At 34.6% G+C, this 11,998-nt stretch overlaps 1 protein-coding gene across 1 annotated transcript; it reads left to right on the plus strand.

Annotated features, from left to right (window-relative positions):
* Positions 1–6,381: 6,381 nt before the first annotated feature.
* On the plus strand, positions 6,382–8,687 carry LOC122277595. Its single transcript, XM_043087649.1, has 2 exons — positions 6,382–7,513; positions 7,936–8,687. The coding sequence occupies exons 1-2, from the start codon at positions 6,410–6,412 to the stop codon at positions 8,326–8,328; spliced, it is 1,497 nt and encodes a 498-aa protein (XP_042943583.1). The 5' UTR covers positions 6,382–6,409; the 3' UTR covers positions 8,329–8,687.
* Positions 8,688–11,998: the final 3,311 nt, after the last annotated feature.

Raw genomic sequence — 11,998 nt, forward strand, 5'->3', positions numbered from 1 at the left:
CTCCTCTATGGTGAAAGACACACCTCTTTGGACTTTTTTTAGAGGATGCCTCTTTTCACCATCATTGAGGGTTGTTTGGAACACAACATTAGAATGTTGCGTTGGAGTTTTGGTACAACCTCCTCCTCCACTTTGTAACAGAGTGGTGAAGAATAGGTCATTATCAAAATGTGTATCCATCCTTGAAAAATATTAAATTTTCAAGGAGTCATAAAATTTACCCAATATTCAAGTCCAATAACCAATATCTTAGCATCAAAATGCAGTATCTCAACAGTATATTGCAGTTTCATAAAGTGAGACAGCACCTCAACACCCAATATAGATAGTTGCATAAAGTTACTCAACATTGCAATATAAAAAAATAGAAAAGGGACAGCACCTCAACACCCAATATAGAAAGCATAGAGTTACTCAACATTGCAGTATAAAAAAAATAGATTCAGGGACAACACCTCATTAACCCAATATATAAAGCATAGAGTTAATCAACATTATAGTATAAAAATAAAAATAAAAAATATAAGTGGACTTGCACCTCAACACCCAATATAGAAAGCATAGTGTTACTCAACATTGCAATATAAAAAAAAAATAGATTTAGCAAAAAACAAAGATTTAGCAAAGCAAAGATTCAGCAAAAAACAGAGAGAGACAGCAAAGCATTGATGAACGTAGCTCTCAACAAATGGTGAAGACAGAGCAGAAGATAATTATCTTATCTTATACCTAAGTTATTATAGATGTACCAAAGCATATTGCATACTCATATCCTTCATAGAAGTGGACTTGTTCAGCTCATTCATGGTTAACCTTCAATGATTTACCTAAAAAGTGATTTTTAGAAACAAAAGATTTAAAATACTTTTGAAATATAAAAGTGATTTCCATAACCTAAAAAGTGATTTTCAAACATAAATCTCTCATAGGATTGTACAAATAACATGAGACGATACATGCATATACAAACAACTTTTGAGAGGGCAAATGTTTTGGAAATTAGAGCCAACCAACCCCAACTAGACCAAATCAAAATTCAAACTGTTAAATCAATGATTTGCCTTTTCTAAATGATGAGATAAACAAGGCTTTCAAAAAATGAAGTATCGGCAAAATACATGTAAGCACAAAATTCAACAGAACTTGCAGCTTCTGAAGCTACGGATAAAAACCTAAAGCAGGCCCTTTAGGGAAATTTTCACTTTCCTCAATTTGTGAGAAAAATATGCACCATGGGAAATGACGAATAATGCAAAACCTAAAAATATTGAGATTTCGTATTTACTTGAAGAGTCGGCCAAGACTGAATACTCAGTTTAAAGATAATATTGATATGAATGCTATGTTGTATGTTTGCACATTCTTACTTATAAGAAAATAAGTATGTTTGCACATTCCTACTTGGAAAGAGTTGCACTCAACACATTCCTATTTATAGAACAAATCAACTTCATTTATGCATGAAGTACGTAGTTTTATGTTTTGAGTAGAGAGATCTCATGTCATTTCTTTGACTTGACCATGAGCAAGTAAGTTGGTTTCCTATATAGTGTCATCCATTTACACTTGTAGCTAGACAATACTAAATATAACTCCTTTATGTTAGAAAGGTTGTCTCTACTTGGGGACACACTAATCATATCTACCAGTTAGCCCAAAAAGACAAGTCACACTAAGGATCCTTCTTATTTTTTGGGTTGTTTATTAGGGGTGGACGGAAGGTCTAGTTGGCGGAGTAGAGATCAAATGTGGAACATAGTACATGTGTGTAAAACCTATTCGTAATCTAATTTGGGTACTACAATGTGTTCCTTCATATTTGTTCCTTGTAGAAAGAGTCAATACATAACTTTTCAGCGGCTATGGAAATTAACATTAGGGATACTTCTCACTAATTAAAAAGAACCACAACCAACTTAATGAAATAGAAATTTCGATTACTGAAAATCCTTGCCAATCTCTTCCTTGATTGCCTTCTTACATGTAGTTCATTTAGAAACTGGAGTTGAATAAAATAGTCGGTTTTCAATGGATTGCAGATCATGGTTTAATTATGGAAATGTTAATGTGACAGCCTCAGTTCATATCTTTATGTATTATAGAAAACTTTATAACATTCGTAACTATAGATCCCTTCAAGAACGCAAAAAGGAAGTTGGAATTTAAATTATCAAAATCAGGGTATAACTTTTGAGAGGGCAAAGGTTTTGGAAATTAGAATAAGTTTATGCAGGTATGAATATCATTCAGCAATCATATACTTCAATAACAAAAATTGTCAGCAGGTATGAATATAGCCAAAGTCAAAACAGAAACTGAAAAAATTAAAGTATAGAAAAAAAAAACAAAAAAAAAACAAAATGGAGAGGAAAGTTTGATGTATAAAAATAAATCAATCAACTACAACAAGCTGAGTTCTTCCACCAATCAAAACTTAAAAAGCGAAGCTCCAAACATAAAAAATGTCCAAAACAATCAGAAAATCGGTATGCATCCAAAAACAAGAGTGAACAAAACGATTGTAAATACCTTTTACTGGAAAACGCTTACGGTAACGGTTGAGAAGGAGAATGGAACCCAATAGAGATTCTGTGTACACCCAACAGAAAATGGAGAATCGATTTTTCTGTAATAAGAGAGAGGAAGAGAGACTTACACTTGAGAGAAGGAAGATGACCGATGGAAAGCGAGACGAAGAGGCCTTGCGGGTTGGAGAAGAAAGAAAATGGAGAGGCCTTGCGGGTTGGAGAAGAAAGAAGACAGAGAGAAGTGGGTCGAAAAAAAATGTTTTCTAGAGAAAGAAAGAAGAGAAAGTGGAAATGGAGAGTTTCGGGAGGAAAGAGAATAAACGAGTGAAAGATTAAGCGGGAGGTAGGAGAGAAAATAATATAATATTCCTTTGACAGTAGAACAGTCTCTCACTAGACTTGGAAAGGGCTTAAGACTTACTGTAGTAGAAATGTCAAACCTTGGGCGTATAGCAAGTCCAATGCAAATGACTTTTTTCACATTTCTTTAAATTTTAGACTTAGCACTGACAATGGCTAGATCATTGCCAATGTTCTAAACTCTTAAGTTGAAGGTGGATCTTCTTTTGCGCATGATATGACAAATGTAGAATTTGGCTTAACACATGAGCACTTGCCGCTCGTCTACACATGACTTTTGGTAAATGCAAGACTTAGCTTGGACAACAATGACAATGATTGTGTCGGCTCATAGTGCTATAAATTTTAAAATTAATATTTGTACTTTATATCTTTTGGAATTGAGGAAAATAAATGATATGGGTACATGATTTTATTACATGTTTGAAACCAACAACTTTAGTTTAATATTTCTATAAGGTTTTTTCTCCAACTTGTTGGATTTATATAATATTCTTATAAACTTATTCAATTTCAATGAATTAATATTTTTAACTCATTTGTATATAATTTTAGACGTTTAGAGTATTTGGACTACAATGTATAAATATTTTTTATAAATACAAAATAATTCGATTCAAAATTATCATGAATCGTATTCAATTTTTTGAATTACCCGATTCATTGGATTCTAATTTTTCAAGCCTTGACAATTGACCCAACAATCAATCAAATGAAAGCATGCCTAATTCTAGGGACTCATGGGCTCAAAGGCCTGCTTTTATGGATAAAATGGACTCAACGGATCAATCTTGCACGTTAACCTAGAGACTCGATCACATGGACCGGCTTCCTTGTCACTTGAGAGAAAGAGAGGCGAAAGAGAAAGGTCAGGAGAGGTTCTCACTTGAGATCGCATGGACTGCCGGTAGTCACAATCACATGAGACGCAACACGAGGGGGAGAGGAGAGAAGGTCTCGGCGTGACGGGAGGGGGCCGATTTCTGTTACTAGGGGATTATTTCTTTTGAAACAAATGCATTTAAAAAAAAAAATGCCACGTCATTATAAAGGTGATAAATCATATTTTTAAATTATGTTTGTATCATGTCAAATCACAAATACCCGATTATATAAATACTAACCCAACTTATTTAGATAATTGGTTATATCATATAACTTATTTTGACCTATTTAATAATTAATTTTTAATATTTTAACATAGTAGGACTCATTTAAATCTGTTTATTTTGTGTAAATTAGTTGAATTAAAATGCATAACTCAGTTGATTTGATTAATATAATTTCACATAAAAGTTAAAATTTATATTTATTAATAACTACAATATCTTGAAAAAATATATCAATATTTTTTAAAATTTAACATATAATAAAATTAATATTACAAACCATACAATAACAAATATAAGCATTGATCTAAAATTACAATCCCAACAACAAAAATAATAAAAAAATATAAACATACTGAAAAATACTAATATTACAACTTAACAATAATAAAATTTTAATTTTGAAATAAATTTTTAAACAACTCAAAACGGATTAATTTCATATTAAGTAGTTGACCCATCATTAACCATTTTTATAAATGATACCTTAACATTTTGTGTCGTATTGTCATCTATTATTGATCATTTTGTGTCGTGTTCGCGTTAAATTTACTAATAATATCACGTATTATCGTCATTTTAGTACTGTAGATCCTGTCGTCATTTTAATTTTCACATCACTTTGGAGGCTTTAGTATTATCCTTTCCTTCTTCATATGAAACCAAACTTCACGATTTCTTACAATTACAATGCTGCCGAATTATAATTAAAAGATAATTACTTTGTCTAAGCTAATTTGTTCGTCATTTTCTTTTTAGTTGTGATTTTTAATTAAATTTTAGTTAAAATTTATTAAGTCACATATAACCTACTTTTAATTTACACGTAAAAAAAAATTAACTTCTATAAACGTATTTGTTCTTTAATTAAAATTATTTATTTTTAGGATATTAATAAAATGTTTTTCTAGAGCTATTTCAAATTTTCAATCTATGGAATAGTATGATCAGTAACGTTATGGGTCACATTTTATGGGTTTTATATTTAAAGGCATCTCACCTAGACTCACTTGGTCCGAGATAGGATGTGATAAGTTATAACTCCAACTGCACTATCATCACAACTCTTCCTGTTTGAAGAGGCACAAAAATAAAAGTATTAATTACAATATCAATACTTGAGTTATTACTCATCAGCTTGTATCCACACTAGGTAAGATGTGGGATACAAGTGTTTGCTTTTGGTGCGTTGCAGGGCTGAGGTGGCTGAGGCTCTGAGACGGATTCAGGCTTTGCTTTTGAAAAGGGGCGGTCTGCGACTTCTAAAAACTTAAACAAGAGCTAATGCTAGCCTTCACTGACTCGGACCGTGATACATCGGCAGCGTAAGAAAATGCCTTTTTATCACTACACAGCCAAAGTACTATCTGAACTATCGTCATCAATATGCATAGTATACAGCAACCCCACCTACACTCTCGTCACACGTCTTCCTCTCTCTAAAAAAAACTTTGTTAGATACAGTCGATAAATGTAATCGACGTGCAGTCGGTTATACGAAATAAATAAAAAAAATTATAAAAAAATTATTTTATATTCAAAGAGATCTACATGAATAAAAAAAAATTATAAAAATAATTTTTTTTTCATGTAAATCCCGTATTAATTTATTTTTTTCTCCACGACTATACGTCGACTACATTTTCTGACTGCAAAAAGTATTTCTCTTAAAAAAAAAATTTGACTTCCTCTGTATCTATTTCTCTCTCTTTGTAGAAGTAGCACAAGGATAATTGTAAGAGCAGGAAAAAACCTTGTAAGAGTACTAATAATCAGCTCAATAAATTTTAACTAAAATTTAATTAAAAAATTTATTTTTATAAATTTTAACTAGTTATTTTTAACAATTTTAAATAATAAATTCAACAAATATTTCACTATTTTATTAAAATATTAATTTTAAACTTTTTATATGTTTTAATTTTAATTATAATTTAAATATAATTATATTACATATTATGGTTGAATTAAAATTTATTATTATATTAAAATTAATGATTATATTATTATTGTATTAAAATTTATGATTATATTATTATTATATTAAAATTTATGATTGTATAGACTCCAGTCAATTCACAACAAAAACCCAAATTGGACAACAATTCCTATATAATAATCCAACGCTGGCCAAACCGTGATAGGTAAAAAGCTAAAATGCTAAATTCCTGAGTTTGCACGAACACTAACTGGTGTTTAATATTTTACTCTAAAAATAACATTTGATTAGTCTCTTTATCTCAATAAATTTAACTAATCAAATGGTTAAAAATCAAATTTATTCTAAATTTATTGAGTCTATTATAATATTTTTTTTAACGTTTTAACTATAATTTAATTTTATTAAGCCCACTGCTATTGATATAAGCCAGCAGGGTGGGTTTAATTGTACGAGTTTTGTTGTGTTGAGAAATGCATGAAAGTGGCATGGAAGCGGAGGAGATTCAGCAGGCACCAGCTTGTAAGTTCCCAAGAGTTGGAAACGGTAGAAACGACTCTAGCAAGATAGGCTCAAAAGGGGTTTCTGATCACTACCCAGATGATGAAGAAGATGGAGAACTCAACAGGGCTGGCAATGTTGTCCCAGGAAGCGATGCCGGTGGGAATGCTAATCGACTTCGAGGATGGAACCATTCGCGCATCATTAGGGTTTCGCGTGCCTCGGGTGGTAAAGATCGGCACAGCAAGGTCTGCACGTCCAAGGGCTTGAGAGACCGGAGGGTTAGGCTATCGGTTACTTCGGCGATTCAGTTCTATGATCTTCAAGATCGGCCGGGTTACGATCAGCCTAGCAAAGCTGTGGAGTGGCTAATCAAGGCTGCGGCTGATGCTATTGCAGAGCTTCCTTCGCTAAATAGTGCTTTTCCTGATACCCCGAAGCAGCTGAGCGATGAGAAGCGGGCGAGTGGAGGTACGGAACAAGGGTTTGATTCAGCTGAGGTTGAGTTAGATGGTGACCCAAATTTCCAGCAAAACCAAAGCCAGCACCTTTCTTTGTCCAAGTCCGCTTGTAGCAGCACCTCAGAGACGAGCAAGGGCTCCGGTTTGTCGCTCTCGCGGTCTGAAATCCGGGTCAAGGCACGTGAGCGAGCCCGGGAAAGAGTAGCTAAAGAGAAACAGAAGGAAAATGACTCCGGTATTGCTCAAAATGTGAACCACATTTCACACAATGCTTCGTTTACTGAGCTTCTCACCGATGGAGTTCGCAGTGTTAACAACAATGCTACACTTCCCATTGAATGGAATTATCAAAACCCCGATGGTGAGCCTAATTTATTGCATAAGGCGGCGAGGCAGTGGAGTTGTGCAATCCCAATGGATTATTCCGAGTCTGGGCTATTGGGGCCTTCGTCCGGAGTCCAGCACTCGTCGAGATTTTCTGGACATGTCCATTTAGGCAATTCCATTCCACAAGCAATGACAACGTCCGCTGTAAATGCGAATAGTTGGGACCGTATGAAGTGTTTCAAGGCTTCATCTCCAGGAATTGAGTTCTGTCCCTCAAGTACTAACAAGGTAAATGCGATTTTTCTTTTTTCTTTTTTTCTTTCTGGTGTATCCCCTCAAGGCCGTATCTCACTTCAATTTCCAGTAGTTGTGCGTTAGAGTTCTAACTTCTACCTCCATATGATGATTTTTTTTTTCCTTGGAATCTTTCCGCGCGACATTATACGAAGCTTCACAGAACTAACTGTCCCTTAGTTGGTCCTTCCCTCAAACTTATACGTGGGAAACATCATTTGACAATTTCTCTCAGTTGAATTAACTGAAAGAAATGATTCTCAAACAGTAGAATGTTGATCATATCCTGACGCTCAATTTAACTCTACAAAGTCCTGAACCAACTACTTAATGAGTTGAATAAATTCCACACCTTTGACGTCTTTGTTCTTACCATCGTCATGATTATCCTAGGATCATTGTTATTGTTGTTGCAGCTATTTCCTGGAGTGTGTTTGGTCCCAAATGGCGCAGTCCAGGGTTTGTGCCATGGAGAAGACAGGAAATGGTTCACCAGGGGATGCCCAAGAAACATTGGATGGCTCGCACTTGTTGGATTGATCACATTTTGCATCATGTTTTTCTCTCCTGGAATGGGAATCGTCCCCGGGATTTTCAACCCTGAGATATCTCTAATGTATCGAGGCATCTGTGGAGGAATTGCTGCCACTGCAAACTGGATCTCAAACCTCATTGTTCCACAGTCCGTCCTGACTTTAACGCATGCCTTTGAATCTTCCTGGACATTCCTCATATTTTTGGCCATTTCTGTTGTAGCCCTGTTCTTTTCCTTGATCAACGTCCCAGAAACAAAGGGGCTTCCAATTTGAGCTAGGTGGAGAGTGCGCGCCTGCTCTAGGTGAATTGATTTGGGTGCGCTGGAATTGTCTATTAATTGCCTTGCAGCTATTTTGATGCTTGATAAGGTTTGATTATCTGCTGATATGTTTTCAGCATACGTAGTTTGTCCCGTTGTTGGTCTGCATTGTTGTTGATGCAGCAGTTGCACTTCTAGTTTTTCTGTACAGTGGTATTGTCACTGGAATGTTGCTTCCTCTTGTTATCATGTTGGTGTGCTGTTTTCTTGATGTAATCCTGTTGGTGTGTTGTTGTTTTCTGTTGCTGCTCAACAGTTATAAATGTTACCCGAAGAAAGAAAAGATGCTGGAGCTTAGAGCTTTGCACTTAATCAGGACCGGTTGGACAATAAGTAGCAACTCTTGCATGTTGACATCGGTATATCCAGGACATTGTAACCTGTAAAATTAATGTTTAAAACCAAATAACCCAATCCGTATTCCATTTACTTGGAGACAATTGAATGGTTGTTTCTTGATCCCATATTGTCTGTCTTCCATTTGCACTCTCTTCCTTTTAGGAACTTCATGAAGAATCTCTTGGCTCCTAAAAATATACGCATAATATATTAATATTTATGTAATTCATGTCAAAGCGTTAATCCTTGGTATTTATTTTAGTCAGTCTCTGGGTTAGCTTCACCTTGGTAATTGGGCTGCTCCATGTTCTAGAGGTTTTAAGGCCCAAAAAAGTAAAACGGGCTTAATTCACTGAGGCCCGTACGCTTCTTGGAGCTATGAGAGCCCAATTCAAGTCGTATTAGCGTATACTCTGATCAGAGTTTGTCGGCCACTAGTTCACGCCCTCAACGCGTCGATCGGTGTTTGTGATATTTTTTCGAATAGGGTTCAGCTTTTACATCGAAGCTAGAGGGACTTTGGTTTCTTTGTGGTAATTCATAATTCATAGCTCAGAGATGAAGCATTGGCCTTGTTTCCATAAACGTAGCTATCAATATCAGATAATAAGAAAACCTCCGGACCCAGTGAGTTTATCACATATGATGATCAGAGATATAACGGGTTGGGATCTTGCTGTCTCACTGTGCATTACATCCATGGACGAATGGGGATTTCTTTTAGTGTTTGACGAAATGTCCCAGTGGGATCTGCTGTTCTTAATGGAATCCGAATCATATTGCTTCAGCATTGGAAAACAATCATTTTGAGCTTTATTATCAGTCACTAGTAGCATTAATTAAGCCCCTGCGTGGCCCTGGTGTCACAGCCAATCCACATTAAATTCACAAAACTCATATCCACAATAGGTCAAAACTTGCACCTTTACATTGAGTTTTTGCTAATATTGCGTTTTTTTTTTTAGCTGAACTATTAAAGCTCCATCTCCATTTCTAGAGTTTAATTATTTCAAAAGTTAGTAAGTGATTCAAGAAGTTGTTAATCACATCTAAATTCTAGGCTATAATCTAAATTTGATAATAAGTTTAAACTTTAAATTAAAATATTAGAAACTTGATGGAATTATTACTTATAAAGTTCAAATTGTACCCAACAAATATCTAGTCTGAAATTTGATATAATTTTATTCAACGTATACTTTATAATTTACCTACCTATTGCAAGCAATTAACAAATATCGTAATATTATATACATTGTTTCGGTAAATTCTAAAATAATGAAGAAAGTGTTTATATAGGTGAGAGAAATGCTTTATCCACAAAAGGACTTCATAAAATTAAACTAACAAATGTCTTATGTAACTTAATTGATATGGTACTACATTAAATTGTAAAGTTAATTTTATTGTATAGTATATTTGATGTATCACGCGAAATAATATCAATTTATAAATTTATTTTTATACGATATATTTGTGATCAACACTTTTCTATTTGGGATATCATCAAAATAAACCAATTTGATACTCCAAATACTCTACTTGTTAACCAGATACTAATGATTTTTCTACGGCTTCTTCTCTAGTACTAATTATTAAGAACCATAAGAGAGTAGTATAGAAAAAACAAAATCAATGACACAAGCAAGAGATTTACTTGATTTGGCAACGTGTACACATCTACATACGAAGTTGCAAAGAATTTTATTCAGATGAGAGATGGATATTTTTCTGCCGTACAGAAATAGTATGTGTGTGTATATAATTATATATGGCAAACCCTAATTGGCAATCGTATAAGAGTTTAATAATATATATATATATATATATAATAAATCCTAATTAGCGGGTTGAGTCAGGTTGAGCCAAAAAATGGTCCAAAATTTTTTTCAAGAGCTCTGCTTCGACTTGGGCTGATGTACCCTATGGTTCAAGCCTCATTAAAAATATACAAAAAACTCGCAACAAATTCTTATTAGACTAGATCATCAAATGAGACCGCCGTAAAATAAAACCAATCTCCACACAAAAAGCCCAGAGTAATCGAAAGCACTCTCACGTGCCAATAAAGTTGACGTTAAACAACTTGACCTCAAATTCCCCCCCTAAAATCTCATGCACCCTATAGAGGAGTGACCACTTGACTCTTTGTATATCCTATATATCTCTCTCTTCTGTGCTCTAGTAAATGATTAGGATCAACGTTCATATGCCTGAGAAGAAAGGATTAGGAGCATAGAGTCAAAGAAAACAATAAAAAAAAGGACAAAAGAAGTGGTGCACTTGTGGAAAAAGGTGAGAACTGTCCCCTTCGCATTATCAACACGTATGATTATAAAGCACATGAGTTTCATATTGACCATACGTAGAATAGATAAAATATTTTAAATAAGCACAAACACTTGGATTGTTTATAGAGAAGTCAAGATCAATTGTAGAAGCTAGCTAGATCCTACCCAACTTGTGATCAAATCGATCTTACTGGCCGGCACTTGAGATGTGAAACTCAAAAGCAACACTGCGTAAGTGAAAGTGACAACGCTATAACTAGGTCAAACCATACAGGATTTGCTCGACTCATCTAAATTTGGACCCTCTGAGAGTTTCTTACCTTCACGCTATCAATGGCATGCATGCTGCACTTTGTGATGGTTTTCGCCTCTACTTTCTGTAATTGGACCTGTCAATTATGAGATTTTGAAAGATCAAGACATTGCACTTTGGACAACAAAAGCTAAACCTGAGAACCGAGTCAACTTATAGCTAGACACTTTTACGCGGTTGAGTGAAATAATGGTAATGGCTCTTTACCAAACAGGCAAAAAGGATATCAAAATCTCTGGAAGATAGTGAGAGGGAGGGGGCGCATTGCTTGTTTTCCTGAGTTTTTTTCCATTCTTTTTTGTCTACTTTCCATCTATCTCAAACTAGAAACCTCTTTTGGAATTGGGATTTTGAAATCATTGCATTGCATACCAGAGTTTTTTTCAGGAAAAAGATGTGAAAATCGTGTTTGTGCTGTGGAAGAGTCCGCCATGATAATGTGACATCATGCTTGTAGTGATTGGAAAATAGGAGTAACCCAGATAGACTAGTTCCATGCACTCAAGGAAGAGAAACTTGAAATTTCATTTTCTTATAACAAGCATTTGTCGATGCATGCTTACTGATGTAGTCATGAAAGGCTACGTACCACTGTGCCAGAAAGTTTTCTTTGTTAATTCCTTCTTCGAGAAATATATAACATTTTCATGATTTTAAACGCTCTATCTCTCTCTCATTTT

The sequence above is a fragment of the Carya illinoinensis genome, chromosome 9 (assembly GCF_018687715.1).
Source record: "Carya illinoinensis cultivar Pawnee chromosome 9, C.illinoinensisPawnee_v1, whole genome shotgun sequence".
Classification (NCBI taxonomy): domain Eukaryota; kingdom Viridiplantae; phylum Streptophyta; class Magnoliopsida; order Fagales; family Juglandaceae; genus Carya; species Carya illinoinensis.